Below are 23119 nucleotides of genomic sequence, written 5' to 3'. Positions count from 1 at the left end.
CCAATCAGCCAAAGGGAAGAGTAAGAAAAAAAAAAAAAAGGAGCTCTCTCCTCTGTAGTCCTTTTAATTGTTAATGCTGAGCTGTTCCCCCATTCTAGACAAATCACACTTCTCATTTATTAGCATTTGGCCAGATTAGCCACTGTTTTCTAATTAGGAAATTGATTTCTAGGGAGCCTAGATACTGAAAGAGATAAGTCTTAAGTGATATATATAAAGGGGTAAAGTCATGTTCTCCTCCTGAGACAACAGATCAGTTTGGGGGGCAGGTCAAGGGCGTGTTGGTCCCTTTTCCTGCCACAGCTGACTGTTGACACCCTACCACGAGCTCAGAGTCGGATGAATGACAGCATGAAATGTCTTGGTCCTGCATCACTGGTGGTCAAGGAGACAAGATGAGCCCAGAACTTTGGACATTATTCAGCTTCAGCAAGGGTTTACTAAATTATCCTCTCATAAAACCTATGATATAAGAAAAAATTTAAAAACCAGACCCTTCAAAAGTCACTATCAGTGGCCTCAGTGGCAGAACATAATTCAGGGACATTTCAAAAGCTGGTCCAAGAAAAGACAAAGGTTTAGAAGTGGACAGAGGGGCAGCATGGCTCAGCTTCAGCACCAGGACTTCAGAAGCCTAACTGTCAAGTCAACAAAATCCTGAGATTGAACATTTGCATTTCAAAATCTGGAAAGAAGCAAGCTGAATTAGAATGCAGATTTTTTTTTCCCCTTGTTCTGGTGGGATTCATGGGAAATAACAGTGGTGTAGAAAGGGGTGGAAAAGGGTCTACAGCCCTAAAAAGGTAGGAGTCTGGGACTATAGTGGGGAAATGACGGAAATCCGGAGTCGTCCCCTCGTGGGAATGAGATCTGCCTCCAGGTGGGTGGAGTGGATTCTGGAATGAGACATTTAACAGGATCCTCAAAGAAAGAGCAGAGACCAATAATGCCCTTTTCTGCTCCAATCTGTCTCAGGGTACAAAAGGGTGGAATGAAATACGCTGGCTTGAAACAGCCATTCAGAGGAGAAATCAAGCTAGTCTTGGACTGGAGAGTCAAGATTTCATCTACAGTTATTAATTACAGCAAATAGAACACTTGGATAAGAGTTTTGCAAGTATGATTTCTTTGAACTTTTATCTTTAAATTTTTCTTGATTGTCTGAATTCTTTTTTAGAGAGCATTATTATCTTCTTAAGCAAAAATTATAATAACTTTTCATTAAAAAAAAAACTGGAAGCAGATATGCCAATATGCTGTGCTCAGTTCTTGCAATGAGAATACACATAATTGCTATTTTCTTCTTTAAACATGTTTAGAATTTTCTCAAATATTTACCTGAGAGGAAAGAATAGTTAAAATTCCTTTTGTGCCCAGCAGGGTGGGCTGCCTCTCTGAATTCAGGCTTAGGTCCATTGCATAATTTTGCATAATTACTATTTTTTCTGCTTCTTTTTAAATATGCAAAGGTATTTTTCTTATCCTGTGAGCACATTTTATATGGCTTTGATAAGGTGACTTTTCTCTGTTATAAACCTATTATATTCTGTTCAATTATATTATGTTCTCAAAGGGTAGGATTTCTGTAATTCTTGCAGAATGTAATTTTATACCTAATTTTGCCTGTAATAGTTTTTCAGAGACCATTGGATATAAATTTTGGACAACTTGAGCTAGTTTCAAAGGCAGAGGGTTAAATTTGGGAGGGAGAAGAGCTCTTCCTTGAAGAAGAACCCATCCAGCGTGTGAACAAGCTCCCACGTACAGTCTGGTGAAGGTCAGTCTTAATTGTAGGAGGAAGTTGCACAGTGGGTGTCAAATTGCCTCCATGACACTCCAGGGTTCCAATCGCTTTGGAAAATGGACAGATTCTTATAAAGCTAAACACATACATGCCCTATGATTTAGACATGCCTGCTTTAACTGCTTGTCTCAGAAATACAAAAATATATGTACACAAAGGGACTTGGACAAGAGTCTTCTTAATAGCTTAATTCACAACAGTCCCAGATTGGAAGCATCCCAAGTGTCCATCCTCAGGTGAGTGGATGACAGATTGGGGTACAGAGCATGGTGAAACACTGCTCAGCAATACCAAGGAGCAAGCTGAAGCCTGTGTAAGAATAGACTGAGTAAAGGACGCCAGCCCAAATAGTGCCTGGGGTATAAACCCGTTATGTGCAGTTTAAGGACAGGCAAATCTAACCTATTCTAAGAAATCAGGATCGTAGTTGTTTCTGGGGGTGTGGGTTGACTATAAGAGAGCACAAGGGGAATTTCTGGGCTGGTGGTAATGTCTGAATTTGGGTTGGGGTGGCGATTATCCGAATCAAAACTCATTGAATTTTACATTTAATATCCATATGTTTCATTGCATGTAAATTTTAGTTCAACAACAATGACATCAACAAACCACAGGAACTAACCCTAACTTCTGCTGTGAAGCACACAACCACGATTCAAATGTGCTGTGCTTTGTATATTTGACACAAGCTCTCACAGGAGCTGGGCTTCCCAGGTGGCTCAGTGGGTAAAGAATCTGCCTCCAGTGCGGGAGATGCGGGCTTGATCCCTGGGTCGGGGAGATCCCCCGGAGGAGGAGATGGCAACCCACTCCAACATGCTTGCCTGGAGAACCCCATGGACAGAGGAGCCTGGCGGCTACAGCCCATAGGGTCACAAAGAGTGAGACACGACTAAAGTCACCGGGCACGCACGCACGCGCTGACAGACGTGGGTAATGAGACTCATTTTTCATGAAAATCATTACAACTAGAGATTATTGATCTGTCTTCCTTAGTAACTGAGGATCCCTATTTGGTCCAAACGTATTTTACTAATTGACAATCATGAAAGAAATAACAAAAGGTGGACCGAGAGAGAGAGAGAAGCAGAGATACTGAGATTTTCAGCTTTCCAAGCACTGTCTGCTTCTTTTTCATTGCTAGTCCACTGCTGCGTGGTGCAGGGCTGGTATGTAGAACAGGCCTCCCAAAGAGTCTGAATGAAAGCCTGGATGGATGGATGAATGGGTACATGGATGGCTGGGTGGGAAAGGGAAAGAGCAGAGCAGGAAGCAGATGGGAAAGGACGTCAAGAGACAGGAGAGGGGAAGGAGGGAGGGCAGGAGGGGATGCAGAGTGCGTGCCCCGAGAGGGCCTGTCCCAAGCGGGATGCTGGCTTTGCTGCACTTCTGTTTGCCCCTCCTGGGGGTGTCTGTCCCAGGAGACCAGAGCAGCCCCGGCTGCAGAGCTCGGAAGGGCCGCTGAGAAGCGTCCCCATGTTTCAGAAACAGCCGATGTGATTACAAAATAGATGCGGCATTGAGACCTCATTCCAGGAAGCAATTCAGGGAAAGCAGACATTTAGATTGACTGTGATCATCACATTCGAGAGCTGGCTTATAATAAATGTCTGTTTTCCTCCCCAAATATGGGGAGCCCGGGCATAAGAAATGCAACCTTAATAACCGAGAGACCAAGCTGTTTGCCCACAAATGGAAACTTCATTACGTTGCTGGCTTTTATCATAGGAGGGGAAAAAAATGATGTCTGAACAGTTCATTGTCTCATCCACCTCCTCCACCCCAGCCTAAGGGCGAGGGACTGGAAAAGACAGGACTCGTAAAAGGATGACATCTGTATCCAAGGAGCTCATGTGGTGCAGGCAGAGGACAAACACAGGGGCGTGCAGCGGCGTCTGTGGAGGGGTGGGGCCCGGCACCCTGAGATCCTTTCATTTGACCCTGGACATGTCATCTGACTTCCGCTACTCCTGCTCTGCGTCTGCACATCGGTTACTTATGAAATGGATACAATTTCTCAAAACTGGCTATGAAAACAATTTCTGTTAGGTAAATTCAAATTTTCTACTGGCTTCCAATATATTTGTCAATTGTTTCAAGTTCTTCAATAAACAGAAACGTAAATTCCTGGTGAATGCACGCATGCTCAGCTGTGTCCCACTCTTTTCGACTCCATGGACTGTAGCCCGCCAGGCTCCTCTGTCCGTGGGATTTCCCAGACAAGACTACTGAAGTAGGCAGCCATGCCCTCCTCCAGAGGATCTTCCCCACCCAGGGGCCGAACCTTTGTTTCCTACATGACAGACATATTTTTTACCCGCTGAGCAACCCGGGAAACCCTTGAATAAGGTAGCATTATGCTTAGTTTGAAATGTACTGGACATGGTCTTGACTCTCTACCCCGCTGTTCATCGCTGGATTCCCTTGGCTATTCCTAGACCACAGGCAGGCCTCCTGCGCTTCTGGGTACCTTGAATCCAACTTTAAGAGTTAAATAAAATCTGACTAGAGTTAGTATTTCACCCTGTTGGGCTACAATCAGGTTTTTCATGAATCCTAGCTGGTAGATTCTCCAAAGCTGCCACCCTCGGGAGCTCCCGATTGAGCTGTGTCACCATTGGAAAGGTCTCTGAGTACACCTTTAGCTCAAGCCCCTAGCTATTCCTGCTTTCCCTGAGTGAGGAATGCCGTTCTTGGCATCCCCGGGCATGAATGGCAGAGAGAGAAAACAACACTTTAAGAAAACAGATAGGGTCAGAGCTCCAGAAACTCTGGATCGGAGCAGAAATCCATGGAGGATCCTACATCTGGCAATGGTCACCAGCCTGGGAATTTTAACTTGGGCATCTGCAGGACCGTGCAGGTGTGTGAGACATGGCCATTCTTCTAAACACCAAAGGAAGCTGTATCCTGACTTTCACAAAGGTGGTACCGGGTCTAACGGGAGTGGTACCACTCCCATTAGAAGTTTTGATTGGCAGTTGGATAAATCTCTGACATAAGAATGGGGAAACAAGCTGTTTTTAATAATCGGTTTTTTTTTTTTGATAGATGAAATTTTTCCAAATGTAAGATTCGTATGGGGAAATGTGAAGAAGCTCCTCAGTGGGGAGATGGCTGGGGATAATGACCCTGGGGCACCCAAGTCCTCAGATTTCTCCAGGACAGTTCACCCCAAGAAAGGGATTTTAGCTGCTTATAAACCAAAGGAGCAGTTATATAGTGCTTTAACATTTTAATTTTTTTAAATAAAACTTTTAGGGAGCTGCGCTGCGGCTGGTCTATATATATATGACCAGGGACTAGACTTCATGTATTTACTTGTGATTCGAAAGTTCATTTGAGGTAAGTGCATGGAATTCCCAATCCAAGTGAATTTGTAAATGTAGTCTGAATACTTGAAATAGTTTGCTGCACGAAGAGGTTTGCTGAATGTGAAGCTTTCCATGAGATGGCCGAGCAAACAACTGGGGAAGAATTAAGCAGCGTTTTGCAGTAGCTTTCTGAGGAGCTGCTGAGCGAAATATCGAAGCAGTAATGTCGTGACTGTCTTTTTCACACTTGGAAGGGAAAAAAAAAAACAGTCGTAGTACTGGGACAAGATGAAGAGGAAGAAAGATGGACAGAGTGAAAAGTAGCTTTACTTTCAGCTCATCTGTGAAACCACGTAAGCGCAGGGATCAGCAGCCCTGAAGCCCATTTTGTCTCCGAGGCCTACAGCCATTTATCTTGTGTTGGGCTCTAGGAAACTCCAGGACCTACTCCACTTGCGATCAGCTTGATTTAGTAGCTGGAGTTCAAGATATATATTTTTTTATAACGTTAAAGTGTGTACTGAACATCGATTGGCTAAAAAAAAGTCCAATCTTGAGTTAGTTCCCAAAAGGCACAGCTAGAATAAGGTATTAATGGGGATTAATGATGGCATTGTGGTTCGATATTAGCAAAAGTCCAGGGTCAAAAATAAATGTGTACACCTCAAGGGAAGCAGGCAAGTCCAGGCTGGCAACAGTGCAAAGACTGGAATTTAAAAATACCTAGCTAGTATATTGACACTTTTTCTTCTCTCTCCTTCCAGATTTTCCTCTTAATGTCACCTTTTAAATAAAAAATTGCAATTGAATCAAGTAAGTCCCCAGAGGAGAAAGTTTCCCTCTGACTACGTTTTCCTGCAGTGCTTTGAGTGATGGCTATTTGGGTATAATTCCCACCACGAAAAAAGGGTTTCTATGAATAATCATGTGGTTTATCGTTGCTATGGGTCTTGGTTAATCATTCTGCCTTTTCACTCTGTGTCCCAGCACTTGTCAGGATACTGCTTTGTCCTTGGAAAACTGTGAGCAAAGCTTCAGGGGTTTGCTTTCTCCTACAACCCTATGCTTATTTCATCAGAGACTTTGCTATACTCTGTTGGCAAGTTCTGCTTACAAGTCTGTCTTTTCTATTAGACTGTTAGCTCTGTGGAGGCAGAAACTATTTTGTTTACAATTGTAACTAGACTTAAGGTGATGCTAGAGGTAAAGAAGCCGCCTGCTAATGCAGATGACATAAGAGACACTGATTTGATCCTTGGGTTTGGGAAGATCCCCTGGAGGAGGAAATGGCAACTAGATCCAGTATTCTTGCCTGGAAAATCCCATGGACAGAGGCGCCTGGTGGGCTACAGTCCACAGAGCCGCAAAGATTTGGACACGACAAAACAACTTAGCATGCATGGAATCTGAATACATGGAATCTGTATGCAGGTCAAGAAGCAACAGTTAGAACTGGACATGGAACAGACTGGTTCCAAGTCTGGAAAAGAGTATGTCAAGGCTATATATTGTCATGTTGCTTATTTAACTTATATGCAGGGTATATTATGCGAAATGCTGGGCTGGATGAAGCACAAGCAATCAAGATTGCCAGGAGAAATATCATAACCTCAGATATGCAGATGACACCACCCTTATGGCAGACAGCAGAGAAGAAAAGAGCCTCTTGGTGAAAGTCAAAGAAGAAAGTGAAAAAGTTGACTTAAAACTCAACATTCAGAAAACTAAGGTCATGGCATCTGGTCCCATCACTTCATGGCAAATGGATGGGGAAACAATGGAAACAGTGACAGACTTTATTTTGGAGGGCTCCAAAATCACTGCAGATGGCGACTGCAGCCATGAAATTAAAAGACGCTTGCTCGTTGGAAGAAAAGCTATGACCAACCTAGACAGCATATTAAAAACCAGAGACATTACTTTGCCAACAAAGGTTCTTCTAGTCAAGGCTATGTTTTTTCCAGTAGTCATGTATGGATGTGAGAGTTGGACTATAAAGAAAGTTGAACACCGAAGAATTGATGCTTTTGAACTGTGGTGTTGGAGAAGACTCTTGAGAGTCCTTTGGACAACAAGGAGATCCAATCAGTCCATCCTAAAGGAAATCAGTCCTGAGTATTCATTGGAAGGACTGATGCTGAAACTGAAACTCCAATACTTTGGCCACCTGATGCAAAGAACCAACTCATTTGAAAAAACCATGATGCTGAGAAAGATTGAAGAGGGGAGGAGAAGGGAACAACAGAGGATGAGATGGTTGGATGGCATCACTGACTCAATGGACATGAGTTTAAACTCTGGGAGTTGGTAATGGACAGGGAAGCCTGGCGTGCTGCAGTCCATGGGGTTACAAAGAGTTGGACAAGACTGAGTGACTGAACTGAACCAAAATGAACTTAGACTGGAGATTCTCAATAAATATTTGTTGAATGAATGAGTTAATATTGAGTGCTTTCCTACCATCAATGTCTTTACGGCAATTAGTCCTCCCATCACCAAACCGCAGCACCACCATCATCCCTGTTATCAGCATCACCACCATCACGGCATCACAACCACCTGTGCCACCATCAAACCACATTTGGTACCTAGTCTTCTTCGGGGAATCTTTCCCAGGGGCTCAATGCCTCTGGCTATTTGGGAGTCTCTGATTTATGACTATCTTCACTTATCCCCTACTTCAAACTTCACCTGTTCTAGAACCCATTCCCTTGGGCCCTCCTTTTCTAGGAGATAGCTACATAACTTGATGTAGGAATTGTGTTATTGGTGTGAGTGTGTTGGTGCTTGCCCCCTAAGGCCTAATATGACTTGAGAGCAAGGACAATATCTAACGCTGTTTCAGCCACTTACTGGCCATGTGACCTTGAATGACATCATTTCCAAGGGCCTTCACCCCTTTACCTACAAGACCCCCGGAGAGTCTTCCAGATCTTATGTACTGGTTCTGTGTGCATTTTGACACAGATTTCCTATTAATAAGTCTCAACTCAAAGGACCAAACCTGCTAGGACTTCCAAGGGGAATAACTGAGCAGCGTCTGCAGGCGTGGTGGCCACAGCAGGGGCAGTGCCCTCCCTGGAGAACTTCTCTGCCCATAGCTGCTATCAGATCCAGTCACTCATGGGGCAGAAACAGGCAGGCCCCAGGGCCCACCCAGCAGTTAAGGAGCGGGCTATTTTCCTTCCCCCCAGGGCCCTGCAGTTCTTGTCACGAGGTGCAGCATACCTGTTTTGATAATCTGACCCAAGCTCAGATTCCATGTCAGGTCATGCGTGGGTGCTAAGTAGCTTCAGTCATTTCCGACTCTTCGCAAAGTTATGGACTGTAGCCCCCCAGGCTCCTCTGTCCGTGGGATTCTCTAGGCAAGAATACTGGAGTGGGTTGCCATTCCCTTCTCCAGGGTCTTCTTCCTGACTCAGGGATCAAACCCAGGTCTCTTGCATTGCAGGCAGACTCTTTGCCATTTGAGCTGTCTTTAGGTTGGCCATGTCAGGTTACTTCTCAGTAATTCAAGGCCAAGGATGGCATGCTTTATTAGTGGGTGTGAGCAAAATAAGTTTTCGGATGGCACAAAACATTCTTCTAAAATTTTCCTGGCACATTTCCTGGCTATTGTCTTGGTGGGGACGGTCACAACAGATACGAGGTGGAAAGCAAACAGCCGTCAAGCAAGGTAATTTAAAGGAGGAAGTGTAATTTGGGGCAAGTTTCTTCTATTTTTCCCTAATCTCTTAAAAACAATTTCCTATCTTGAATCAATCTGCAGTGTAGCTTTGGTAAAATGCCCCACTCAGTAGTTAGAAAATCCTAAATAAAAGTTCACTTATGTAAGGTTACAGATCCCAGGACCAATCCCCAGACAATGAGATCACAGGAGTTTTAAGCTTTCTTTCTCCTGGGTAAACCCAGTAGCCCAAGGCTGTCCAGACTGTCTTAAACTTTTCCGATTTTCACATCAAAGTGGAGTAATAGCAACTCAAAATAAGAACTAAATAAGATATGGAATACGGAATGTATAAAGGGGAAAAAAAAGAAGAAAAAAGAACACTGTTTTGAAGAAGAAAAGGATGCTCTTGCTGCCACCGGGAATAACAAATGTGATCTGAGGACAGAGACAGAATTCCATTTTAAAGTCGAGGTGAGGCCTGCAGAGGTTGAGGACTGGGCCCCGGCTCACACAGGAAGTGGGAGGAAGGGTCAGAACCGAGAGGCCTGATGTGACCTGGGCCAGGCCCCCCCGGGGATGCTGTCTCCACCTTCTCTTCAGCAGAGAAAGGAAATGCACAGGTTTTGAACAAGGTCAGAAGGTAGATCATCCACGCAGGCCAAAAGAAAGGGCCGGGACCACTGCACAGGCAGGGAGACTGAGCCTCGGAGGGGCTCGGGGCTGTGACTCAGACCTCAGGGGTGTTTGGAAAAATCAAAAAACCTTCTTGGTTGTCACAACTGGTGAGGAAGGTGCTCCTGACATCTCTGGGGCAGAAGCCAGGGATGCTCCTAAACGTCCTGTGGTGTGTAGGACAGCCTCCATGACAAGGAACCACCAAAGGGGATTTCCTTGGTGGTCCAGTGGCTAAGACTCCCAGCTCCCAGTGCAGGAGGCCTGGGTTCGATCCCTGGTCAGGGAACTAGATCCTATATGTCACAGCTAAAAGACCCAAAGCGTCAGGACAAAGGTCCAAGATCCTGCATGCCTCAGCTAAGACTCGGCACAGACCAATAAATATTTCTAAAAAGAACCATCCCAGGCAATAAATACTAGGCAATACAGATTTTTATCTGGGCACTGTAAAGCCGGACTGACACTGTCATTATCGTCATCATCATTAGAAGACTGAAGTTATTTGTTATCTGTGCTTAGATCACACTGAGAACCCATCTTCTTTCCACAGATTCCTGGCTTGTCTTCAGTGCCAGCCTTGGCCGTGACCTCAGGGAGCAAATCTGTCTTTGGAGCCCCGGTCATCTGCTCCTGCCTCTATCTTCCTCAGGGGCCCAGCCAGCACCAGGCCGCTCCTCCACTCCTTCGTGGCAATAGCTGATCCCAGGAAATTTCTGCCTGCCATCCCTTTCATCTTGGCATGAACCGTGGCCAGTGTGTTATCCCTCCCAGAGAGTTTGCATATCATGATACATCTGGTTCCAAAACGTGTTTCCTATAAAAAGAATTTCCTGCCTCTGACCAGGCTGGGGAGAGGGCTGAGAAGTTTGAAAGCGACCGCACACAGCTCCCTCTGTTCTTCCAGTGGACGGGACCAACTCCCTAGAAAACATCTGCTCAGAAACGGGCCCATCTGCTCGGACCCAGGGTTCTGGCTAAACTGAAGCAACTTCACAACACTTTCTTTCTGGGCTCCCTATATACGTCTTCTCATATTTTAAGGCAAATCTTTACTGAGAAATTTGAGGGGGTTTTGTTTTATTTATTTATTTTTCTTTTGGTCTTTGCCTAACTTCCCTCAGCGATTTCATGATAGATTTCCAGGACTTGTGAACAGGAGAGGAGCTCCCAGAGTGACCAGAAAAAAAATTGATTTCTTGGGAAAGTTTCACGTTTTTTGTTGATTTTTAGAGGCTCAGTGCTTTCATTTCTAAAATCACTAAAACTGAATGGATTTTGGAGCTCTTCTAAGGATTAAAGGAGATAGGAGATGTAAAACGGTTTTGAAAACTATCAAACATCCATTTTGTGGATGTAAACAACAGTGGTGGTGAAAAAAAAGATACTGCCTAGAGTGGGGGGGGGGTGTTCTCCCCTAACACCCAAGGCCTCCCCCTCCAGAAAGAAAACCAAACCAAATCCCCAAATAGATCCTGCCCAGTTCTATATCTTGTAAGTGGGTTAAATATCTTCAAAATCAGAACTTCATAGGCCTTTTATGACTAGTAAAATTGCAAGGCAATTTGCATTAGGATAGATGTGCTTCATTCAAGCCTCAGCTTTCACTTGGCCAGGTGGCACCATAGGAAGTATTGGGTTCGTTGCTTCCTGTTCACCTCCCGATTGCTTTGCTTATGATCTCTACACTCGTAAAAATACACATGACATGCGAGTAAGCTCGGGCTGGTGAGCATCGTTTCAGAGCGCTGAAGGAATTCACTTATATCCAACCACTGCCAGTAACTGCTTCCTTTCTCACTGCAAAACTGTCACGTTAACTTCAGAGAAGAAAAAGGGGCTCTTATCTGTGAATCAGGAAAAACAGTGACCGAAGGTCTCGTGTATGTTGTTGATAAATAGTTATTAAAAAGAAATTCCTGGATTCTTTAGAATTCATTGTCTTTTCACTTGCATATTTTATGTCACAGACATAAACTAACAACAACGAAAATAACTGCCTTCAGATGATCGTTTTTACCTTTCCTTCTTCTTTAAATTCCACTTTTAAATTTACACATAGCCTAGTTGTTAATTTAACAATCTTTGTTCTTAAGTGCTAACCAGAAATTGCATTTCCTATTACTTTCAATCTAATATTTTTATGAAATTGATATTTGATTTTATTTCACTCAAATCAGACTCAAAGATAGCAGTCTTTCAGAGAGCGATTTTAAAAAATAAAACTTGAGGAAATTGGGAGACTGCCCTGGTGGTTCAGTGGTTAAGATTTTGCCTTCCAGGGCAGGGGTGTGTGTTTAGTCCTTGGGGAGCTGAGATCTCATGGCCACAAAATGAAAACATAAATCAGAAGCAATATAGTAATAAATTCAGTGAAGACTTTTTAAATGGTCCACATTAAAAAAGGTCTTTAAAGAGGAACTTAAGAAAACTGGTAGCAAAAGGAGTATTTTTTGCTTAGTCTTTGATTGAATGAAGTATCAGTAGCACCTAGCTTAGTGTTTTTTTCAGGAATATTCTGCTTATATTTGGATTTCCCAGGTGGCTCAGTGGGTGCAAGAAACATAGGAGATGCAAGTTTGATCCTGGGTTGGGAAGATCCCTTGGAGGAGGGCATGGCAACCCACTGCAATATTCCTGCCTGGAGGATCCCATGGACAGAGGAGCTACAGTCCGTAGTGTCCCAGAGTCGGAAGGACTGAAGCCACTGAGCCCACGTGTACACACCGCTTGTGTTTGCCAGATGTGACTTGCTTTCACGCAACACGGGCAGCGTCTGTGTGTCCCACACGTCAGTACAGCCCAGGGCTGCCCAGGACCTAGACAACACGTTTAATCCACTGCACTCCCCATCCCCCCGGACTCCCAGCCTCCTCGCCCGTGACAGTAGTGTCTCCTCCCTCAGGAAGCGGTTCCAGGGCAGGGTCTGTGCGTTCTCAAAGACGCCTCAGGATCTCCTGCCGAGACCAGCAGGGAAGGTAGAAAATGCCTAGGTCTGGAGTCAGCCGACCTGGGATCCAGCTGAGGACTGAGGCTTCGTCACTGACAAACTGTCAGCACGCTGCTGACAGTTCTAACTTGCAAAATGGCTTGAGTAATGCCAGCCCTTCCCCGCCTTCTCTCATGTGTTTACTCTGAAGAATCAACACCCATTTCATAAACCGTCAATATACAGTCCTATGGTGAGGTATCGCTGGAACAGAATAGTTAGTCATTTATTTCTTCACTCTTACTGTGGATGTGAATGAGATAAATTATGCTTTACAGTGTGTGGTGTTTTTTTTTTTTTTTTTTTTTGCTGCTCCTTGGTGTTCGATCAATTGATTGATTGATCAATTGATTACAGTTACTGACATTTCGTCATGGTCCCTCTCACTCCCCAGGCAAAGATGCTTAAGAATAAGCAATCTGTACTATCATATCACCTATTAGCATGTGTCTGAAGCCAAAGCCACATACAGTACTGAGACAAGAATTTAGTTTCATGGCACATGACAAGCTCGGGGAATTACAGACTCTTCCAAGGAAAAGTGTATCGCGTGTAAGTCACCATTTCAACGGCTCTTCCTGAACTGACACCCATATGGAGGCAAATGACATATCTAAATGATTCCAGCCACCAGCAGTTGCTCTTACCATGGCAGACCCAACACGGCTGACTTTGATGGGATTGCCTCTGCCGGAAAGGTCCATATTCGCTCTGTCCATCACGTACAGGCAAGTGTCAAGGATGCCCTCCTCAAACTATTTAGGGGAAAAAAATGAGAAACTACTTAATGTCCAATCTGCAAATAAGACCTTCATTCTCTGCCAAAAAAATAAAATGAGACCACAGCCTAATGTTTAGAAATGTGTATTTCCTGTACGGAAATCACTCATGATCTTTAGCGTGAAATATTTAAGGTAGAAGGAAGCAGGCAGCTTCTTTTATCTTTCAGTAAAATGGATAAGAACTTAAAAGCTAGCTAGAAATATAAATGGAACTACTAGCAAGCTGCTGTGCTCAAGGATCATGAACGGGGACTTCCCTGGCAGTCCAGTGGGTAAGACTCCTTGCTTCCAGGGTAAAGGGCGCAAGTTCAACCCCTGTGAGGAACTGAGATCTCACATGCCAGGCCATGGGGCCAAAAAAAAAAGGGAAAAAGAATCAAGAACTGGCTTGATGTTCTTTAGAAAATTGTAGGGTTAATTGTAGGGTTAATTCAGAGGATCTCTCCTGAGTACTGGCTCCTGGGATATCAGGCAGTGGGATAAACCATTTACCAAAATCAGGCCAGAGTCTCAAGACCTCAAAAGTAACATGAGTGCTTGTGTGTCTCAGAAATACACGGCTCTCAGGTCCAGCTCGGGGAGGCACTTCAGGTCTGCAGCGCGTGCACCGGCAAGAGCCGGAGACCTCACACAGCGAGCCTCTACCTACAGTTCACTCTCTCCTGAGACGAGGGGGACTCCAGGGTCAAAGAGAGGTCAGGAAGGTTTAGAGAAAGATTATACGATCAAGTCTGGTAGTCCGTTCAATTTCCCTAGAAAGAACTCCTAACTACACAGAACACCAGAATTTTCCAAAAAAGGAGCAAAGACAAAAATAGTTTTTAAAAATGGTAAAATTGGAGGATGATACCCATACTGCACCTCATTGTACAGGAAAGTTCCCTGAATACAGAAACCTTGTATGTTATCCACCCAAGTGGTCAGGACAGACACCGCTGTCTTGATGGCTGATTACCATGTAATTCTCGATTAAAATCCAATTAGAAGACCAATTCTGGGTGTATCCTAAACTGACGTGATGGCTGCAGGAATGGGTTATCGCACTAGCTCTCCAGGTACGTGAAGAACTCATGACTCTGGTTCCTGTGAGGCAGCATCTTTCAGCTGTGTCTGTGGGGCGTGACAGCGGCCAACAGGAATGGTAAAGACATCGTCAGAGAACTAGTTACCCTGCCTCGTTGCAAACTACTGGCTTTGGGCTGAAATACCCAAATTAATGGACTCTGAATGAGAGCAGAGGAAAGTGGCAAGTGTGCTCCAGGGCATCTATCCGTGCTGGCTAAGGGCCCCCATCATGCTGGGCACCCTTTCCCAGGCCTCCTTGCTACCCACCTGTATCAGTTTTTTTTTTTTTTTCCTTGTTAGCCCTCGCTCTCTGTTGTCACACTGGGGGTGTAAATAGAATCACATCTAAACGTTAGGAATTAGGGACCCAAGGCAAGGACATCAGACAATAAGCGATGGTCACGGGTTGTATGTCACTCAGGAAGCGGAGGGCTTGGAACTGGGGAGACAGGCAAGGATCCCCAAACAGGGGAAGAACATTGATCCTTAGCCCAGTGGGATATCAGAAATGCAGGTGGGCAAAGCTGAACAGTGGGTGTGTGATTCTCAAAGTTAGTTAGAACCAACTAAGATGGAGAGCCTGCTCAGGTGGCACTGGTGGCATAGAACCAGTCTGCCAAAGCAGAAGACATAGGCAACACGGGTTTGATCCCTGAATCGGGAGAATCCCCTGCTGCAGCAAATGGCAGCTCAGTATCCTCGCCTGGAGGAACCTGGTGGGCTACAGTCCACGGGGTCACAGAGAAGGACGTGACTGAGCACAGCACAACGGCGGGAAAGCAGGCTGGATACCAGACTCTGAGCTCCTGGGATTTCACTGTTCTGAAGCGCCACAGCATTTCTCACTGGAATGCCATGCCAACCACACAGGCTCCAATCTCTGTAACACTGTGATAACCAGAAATATGTGATTTCAGCTGATGAATTATGCAGGTGCCCTTCTAAGTCTGCACCCAGGCTGTCTTAGAGCCTCAGATCCTGAAAAGCAGGAAATTGTGCTTGTCCAATATTGACACATACCACCCTGCAGTGATACATGGGACTGAAAATATGAGTAAAGATGTCCTTGACAATGACAAAAGTTAAGTGGCTCACCTGACCATAGCTCCAGCTCCTGCTCTTGATGTCATTGAAGTCTCCATAAAAAATAACCCCGATGTCATTCAGGACGTACTCTTCCCTTTCTTTTTCATTATCCAGGTACACAGCATCCTCTGCATTGGAATTTAAACATAATGACTATTAACCAAGCCAGAAAGTTTTTATACACTTGAAAGTTTATTCTGATCATAAATTGCAATTACTCAACCAAATGGGAAACAGTCTTGTTTCACTAAAAGTAGCTCATTTCACAATATGTAATTTTAACAACGGCGAACGAAAGTGGCCAAGATCAGTCTGGAAACGATGACATTTGTTGTCAAAATGCTGACAAGTTTTGGCTCTCTAAGTTCCAAGTAGCACAATTAAATTGATAAGTCTCATGAAACATTTTAGGATTCTGGTGCATCAGTGGTTTTAGAATCAGAATTCTATAAGGCAGATAAAAACCTGTAACACAGATCAAAAAACTAATTTCCAAAGTATTAACGTTAAAAGAATCAGAGATGATTTTATAACACATCTGGGGCATATTAGCAGGCTGGAGCGTCATGGGTCATGCCTGGTTTGTGGCCCGCCCAGGAGAGATGGGAGGCTGGGTGTTGTCTCCTTTCAAGGAGCAGTCTTGGTGCACGCATTGGTAAGAGTTTGTCCAATTGGCCTCTCTGACCATCTTCCTCCATCGCAAGGACTTTTCTCATCTTTTTTAAAAACAGTTGGTTTGCTGAGTTTTGGCTGTGCGGGGTCTCGGTTGTTGTGAGGGCTTCCTCTAGTTGTAGAGAGCGGGCGCTCCTCTCTAGATGTGATCAGAGGGCTTCTCTTGTCATGCCTCCCGGGCTCGAGGGCACAGGCTCAATAGCTGTGGCTCCTGGCCTTAGTGGATTCCTCCCGGATCAAGGATCGAACCCACGTCTCCTGCGCTGGCAGGTGGGTTCTTTACCACTGAGCAGCCAGGAAGCCCATAAGGACTCTTCTTGCCTGTGGCCCTAATCTCAGGAAAGCCTTGCTCCCCATCTGCCTACTGAGGAATCAGCCTGGTGCTTATTCCCAGGCCAGGCATGAAAGCAGCAAAAGCATCTTTAACACACACAGGCCTGCACAGCTCTAAGTCCTACTCTGGTCAGTGTGCAGCCTAGGCGATGCTCAGCTTCCGGTCTGAGCAGGGAGGTGGCTCATCACATTTCTCCGGCCCAGGTCATCCTTGCCATCCTGCTACTTTATCGGGGATCTTTCCTTCCCATTTCCTGGTAAGGCTTTTAACCATCCCTCTGGAGTAGTTGTTGCTCAGTTGCTCAGTCGTGTCTGACTCTCTCTCAGCCCATGGACCACAGCATGCCAGGCTTCCCTGTTCTATCTCCCGGAGTTTGCTCAAACTCATGTCCATTGAGTTGGTGATGTCATCCAATCACCTCATCCCTCTGTTGACCCCTTCACCTCCTGCCCTCAATCTTTCCCAGCATCAGGGTCTTTTCCAATGAGTCAGCTCTTTGCATCGATGCCGAAGTATTGGAGCTTCAGCTTCAGTGCCAGTTCTTCCAATGAATATTCAAGGTTGCACATTAAAATCATTTGGGTAGATTTAAAAACTGTACTAACCCTAACCCTGAGTTGAACTCTAGATCAATTGGATCAGAATCTCTGGGAGCGGCAGTGAGATCCAGGCATCAGATTTTTAAAAAGTGAATTAATTAACTAATGAGTTAAATTTAAGCTCTCCAGTGAGTCTGATGCGCAGCCACAGTTGAGAACAAATGTCCCAGCCCCCTGATGTTCACAGAATGGTGGAAAGACCAGCAGCGTCAGCACCACCTGGAACCTTGTGAGGAATGCAGTTTCAGGCCCCAGCTCAGATCCAGTCGGAATCTGTATAGTAACGAGGTCCCCAGGGATCTGTGTATATATTAAACTTTGCCCAGCACTGCTCCATCCAACCAGCCTGGGCCCATTCTGGGCCGTGTTACAGCTTTGATCAAATCTTCTGGAGATTTCATGGTCTGGTCTGTGCTCCAGCACTGTCTTGTGACTTCCTTTCCATTCTTTGCCTCTGGGTTACCTTTCGCCCAGTTTCACGCAGCTGTTGATACACACATGCACTGACACACGCATACACACACATTTACATATGTACTGCTGTCCAACAAACTGCACACATTTAAAGCATATAATCTCACAACCAGAATGATAAACATGTGCACGCGTGCGTGCTAAGTTGCTTCAGTTGTGTCTGACTCTTTGTGATCCAATGGACTGTAGTTGTCCAGGCTGCTCTGTCCAAGGGATTCTCCAGGCAAAAATACTGGAGTGGGTTGCCATGCCCTCCTCCAGGGGATCTTCCCGACCCGGGGATGGAACCACTGCCTCTTATGTCTCCTGCATCGGCAGGTGGGTTCTTTACCATGAGCAGCACCTGGGAAGCCCAATAAACATATATATCACCCCAGAAGTTTCCTTGTTCCTCTTTGTAATTCTTCCCTCCCAATCCTGTCTCAGGCCTCCCACCCCTACCAGGGAACCATTACTCTGCTTTTTGTCACCGTCAGTTACCAGTGTGCTTATTGATCTATTAAATGTCAGATCTTTCCTTTTTCTCTTTGGGACTCAAGAGAAAGAAGAATCTTTGAATAAATAAATTTAATAAGGCTTTTCCTGGTGATTCAGCGGTAAAGACTCTACCTGCCAATGCGGAAAACTTGGATTCAGTCCCTGAGTCGGGAAGATCCCCCGGAGGAGGAAACAGCAACCCACTCTAGTGTTCTTGCCTGGAAAATCCCATGGACAGAGGAGCCTGGAGGGCTATAAGTATAGTTCATGGGGTCGTAAAGCGATATGACTTAGTGACTATATGGCAGCAGCAAATTTAATTTTAAAAAAGCATATTAAATAAGTCTTTAAACAGTGTAATTATTCATTTATAGCTTGCCAGGATAAATGAAAAGAACCTTCATCTTAAAATGCTATGGGGAACTTATTATGTAAATATAGATATTTAGTAAAATAACCTTTAAACTGTAAATTGACATGTGTTTGTCAGGTTGTGTCAAGTTTAATTTGATTTTTTTTCTCTTTTTTCATCTGAAGACTACTTTAGCAATAATTAATTCCATGATTACCACATTCTGCCATTAAAGGATGCTTGTTAGTACCTTAACACTGCAGAAATCTTGATGAGTATGAACTCATTCTATCCATCCTTGTCAATTAAGCTATTCCTTTCTTGACAAATAAACCCTTTGATACTTTCAGCCAGAAATAAGTCTCAGAACTATTTCTGAGTAGAGTTTGTATGAAATAGAAGATGTTTAGATTTGGTAATGACTTTTCCAAGCTGACCTCTGGAGCAAGATACCTTTTCAGTGCTGTTGTTTTGTTAGACTACACTTTTCCTGAGATAGTTTTGTAACACACTTTTTTTGTATTTTTGTCATTTGAAAAAGTTGTAGTGCAGCTGGTCTGCAATTAAGTCACAAATTTAAAGCTACTGCTGCCTTTGTAAGTCAAAACGTAGGTGACTTTGTCCTGGTATATTGTGATCCCATCTGCTACTGGACCTAGAATCCTATGGATCTTCCAGCTACCATTCATGTCTTCACAGTCCACAAATGAAGAATAGGAACTTCAGTGAATGCATCTATTAATCCTGTTGGGAGGTGAAACTCATTCCACCAGAATTATTTTCTGAGTTTTCACTAAAATGATGGTACAGACTGAGGACATATCACTCTGAAATTGGAAGACATTCCCACTTAAGGCTGCAAAGTGCCTGATTCAGCTGAGCTCCAGGTTACTACTCATAATTTTATTCACCCATTGGAGAATTTGATTCATTTAAATGTTGGGAGATGGCCATTTTAAGCTACTGTTGAATATCTCTATTTGGGAAAGTTACAGAAAGAAAATAAGAAAGAATATATATGAAGGGAGAGGCTGTTTATTTTTCCCATGCAGTTGTGCTTTTCATAAACTAATTTTTGCATTTGCTGCTTCCCCGGTGGCTCAGACTGTAAAGAAACTGCCTGATATGCAGGAGGCCTGGGTTCGATTCCTGAGTTGGGAAGATCCCCTGGAGAAGGGAATGGCTCCCCACTCCAGTATACTTGCCTGGAGAATCCCATAGACAGAGGAGCCTGGTGGGCCACAAAGAGTCAGCCATGACTGAGAGACTAACATTACGATTTTTCACCAGCAAACATTATTATTAACAGATTTTCCTATTTCCACTGTACTTGCAATACTTTGAAGTGTCTCAAACAGAGCGTACTATAATAATCAAAAACTTAAATCGATTATAAGAAAATAACAAATAAAAGGATTTTAGCAAAAAAAAAAAAGAGCATAAAAACTCATGATGCATTTTCTGTTTAAAGAATCACAATTTTTTAGTTCTGTCCACTGAAAAGAACTCGAAAAAACAACCAGTGTGATAGCAGTAAGTGCCCCTGAGCCTGATTATGACCTCTGGGCACCATTTCTCCTCCTTTCCCCTCCCCATTAAAAGGTATCTGGGCTCCTTGAGAAAGATGATTGGAGGTCTGGGTCAGGAAATGTACAAGGCTAGCCTGAACTGCTTCTTCCTGCCAGAAAACAAGAAGGCTATTAAAGATTCTAGGACTCATGACAAAGAAATCAGAAATCAACGTAAAGAGACTCCCACCGGCCAAGAATGGGACAATTAAAATATCAAAAATAATATCACTGCAAAAGATTAGGATACATTAAATATTTTAATATTCATAGTTTCATGGTGATTTAAGAAATGTATTGGTCACCGTTGTAGGGTGCTACAAATCAACCCATTATTCTGAGAACTTAGAAATAAGGAAAGAGCCCCGTATCTAGACTTGCTTATATGAATACTACCTCGAGGCACCGAAATCACTGATGCTAATAAATGCAAAATGAGTGGGAGATGAGACTATCACCATTTTGCAATCCCTAATGAATTGATGGATCTAGGCTAAAATCATTTTTAAAAGGCTAATGGGGAACTTCATAATGGATGGATGAGAGTGATAACCCTGATCCCACTGGTAAATCTGAGCATCACAAAAGAATCGACAAGCAGACATTAAATCTCCTGATAGGATGAACGCTCCAGGAAGCACATAGCATCTGACTTAAGAAGTAGATGCTTCTTCAGTGCTCTCTCCACACCTGCTCCGAAGAAAAAAGGAAACAATTCACTTATAGATGAATCTGATTGAGTCTCTAGTCATGTCTGACTCTGCAACCCATGGACTGTAGCCTGCCAGGCTCCTCTGTCCATGGAATGCTACAGGCCAGAATTCTGAAGTGGGTAGTTGTTCTCTTCTCCAGGGGATCCTCCCAACCCAGGGATCAAACCCAGGTCTCCCACGTTGCAGGCGGATTCTTTACTGTTTGAGCCACCAGGGAAGCCTCTAAGTAGAACTAACAGCTTCATAGAAAATACAAGGGTGAGAGAAACACGATGCCCATGCAAATATTTGCTATCTTTCATCTTTTTGGTAATGGCCATTCTAACAGCTGTGAGATGATATCTCATTATGGTTTAAATTTGCATTTCTGTAATGACTGTGGTGGTGGTGGTTTAGTTAATAAGTCACGTCCTATTCTTTTGTGAACCCATGGACTACAGCCTGCCAGGTTCCTCTGTCCATGGGATTTCCCAGCAAGAAAATTGGAGTTGGTGGCCATCTGCTCCTCCAGGGGATCTTCCCCACCCAGGGGTTGAACTGGTGTCTCCTGCATCTCCTGCGTTGACAGGCAAATTCTTTACCACTGAGCCACCAGGGAAACCCCCTTTATATGTATACATATGTATATATTTTAAAGAATAGTGTATTCAATTAATGGTCAGTTAAATATAAAACTTGGCTTCCCTGGTGGCTCAGATGGTAGAGTCTGCCTGCATTGCAGAAGACCTGAGCTCAATCTCTGGGCCGGGAAGATCCCTAGGATAAGGAAATAGCAACCCACTCCAGTATTCTTGCCTGCAAAAATCCCATGGATGGAGGAGTCTAGCAGGCTACAATCCATGGGATCGAAAAGAGTTGGACACGACTGAGTGACTTCACTCACTCTCACAAAAATAAAACTATACAAAAATACAGTAAATGGATGGAAGTGCACCAAAACGGTAGCAATGATTTGTAAATCTGAGTTCTTTTTATGCTTTCATTATTTTTTGTGTCTGTAATAAGAGTTTCATCATGAGAAAAACAAAGTTATTTTTAAAAATCTGCTTGCATTTACGGAAACTACCTGTTTAAGGAGAGCTTAACAAGTTCAGGGTGTTTTTGCATTACTTTTTCCTCCAGAACAATACGGTGTGCTCTTTTTGTTATCAATGTCCTTATCATCAAAAGATGTGTTTTTATACAGTTATAACACTTCCCCCTCCTTTAAGTCTCTCTGTCCTTCCAGCACAGGCTGGATGCAGCCTTGCTCTGTAGTGTCCCATGGATGCTGCAGTGACACGCCCCCATTACACTGACTCCGTGCTGTGATTTCATTATTTCTGGAAAAAATATGTGTATAGTGTTTACTCCATGCCTGGAACTTTCTAATGTGGTGCAAAAACACACTTATTAAAACTCATAGTGAAGACTTCCCTGGTGGCTCAGTGGTAAAGAATCCACCTGCCAACACAGGAGACTCGAGTTCAGTCCCTGATCCAGGAAGATCCCATGTGCCACAGAGTGGCTAAGACTGTGCACCCCAATGACGGAGCCTTTGCTCCAGAGCCCAGGAGCTGAAACGAGAGAAGACGATCCGCGAGAAGCCCGTGTACCTCCAGGAGGAGTGAGCCCCGCTCGCCACAGCTAGAGAAGAGCCTGAGCAGCAGCAAAGACCCAGCACAGCCAAATAAATAAACACGTAAAATTGTTTCTTAAAAAACCCCTCATAATGTCTCCCAGGGGAAGGCGCTGTATTTTCCCCATGTGACAGATGAGGAAACTGAGGAAGAGAGAAGGAAAGTATCTTTCCCAAGGTCACTGTGCAGATGAGAGGTGAAGCTAGGGTTTGAATACCAAGCTGTCCCCCAAATAGACTATGATGTTGAGTCGGAGGCATCAAGTCACTGTCTGCACAGCACCCGGCGCACTGCGCCTGGGAACATAAATGCCCCCTGCTAGAATGAGAGACGGGGATGGATGTCCAGGGCTTGGAGGGTGAGAGAGAAGTCCAAGAAAATGAAGGATTTACTTTGGGGCTCTGGGTTATTGTTGATGAGAAGTCATAAATTTAGGTGGCACGTCATGAATAGGAAGGCAGTAGCCCACCTGTTTCCTTCCAGCTGCTGAATTAAAACTTGCCTCAGAAGAGGCAGGCATAATCATGGCTCCACAACAAGGCAGGGGGATCAACTGCAGAGCCTCGATTTTCATTTTAAATTTATTTATGATTTTAAAGGAAGATTGAATGTGGAAAGCAGAGCTTTCTTTCCCCTCTTTTTATTCAGATATGTCACTTTAAAATATAGTTGTCCAAAGCTAGGATTAAAAAAAAAAATCTCATCACCATGGAAACTCTGAAAAACTCTCTGTGTTTGATAGGCTGACAAAAACAGGAAAACTCAATCATTTGCCTCTTGAGATGTTGTTGGTTTCAGGGGGTGTGGGTTTTGTTTGTTTTTTAAAAATTTTTTATTAGTTTGAAAGGCGTAGTGAGGTTTTCTAGATCCGATGATGGGGGTGGGAAGAGATTGGTTTTGCACTTTAGTAAAATGAAGGATACTATTAT

At 44.1% G+C, this 23119-nt stretch overlaps 1 protein-coding gene across 1 annotated transcript in view; it reads right to left on the bottom strand.

The window, feature by feature from the left end:
• Positions 1-23119, bottom strand: part of F13A1 (coagulation factor XIII A chain) — a 141023-nt gene that overhangs the window by 64048 nt on the left and 53856 nt on the right. Inside the window, exons 5-6 of the mRNA XM_069562899.1 lie at positions 15392-15510; positions 13097-13204 (exon numbers count right to left, since the gene is read on the bottom strand). Of these exons, the coding sequence (XP_069419000.1) occupies positions 13097-13204; positions 15392-15510 (227 nt within the window). The remainder of the gene's footprint in view (positions 1-13096; positions 13205-15391; positions 15511-23119) is intronic.

Source organism: Ovis canadensis, chromosome 20 (genome assembly GCF_042477335.2).
Source record: "Ovis canadensis isolate MfBH-ARS-UI-01 breed Bighorn chromosome 20, ARS-UI_OviCan_v2, whole genome shotgun sequence".
Taxonomy (NCBI): Eukaryota; Metazoa; Chordata; class Mammalia; order Artiodactyla; family Bovidae; genus Ovis; species Ovis canadensis.
Note: the sequence above shows the minus strand (reverse complement) of the source record. Positions and strands in the feature narration are given on the sequence as shown.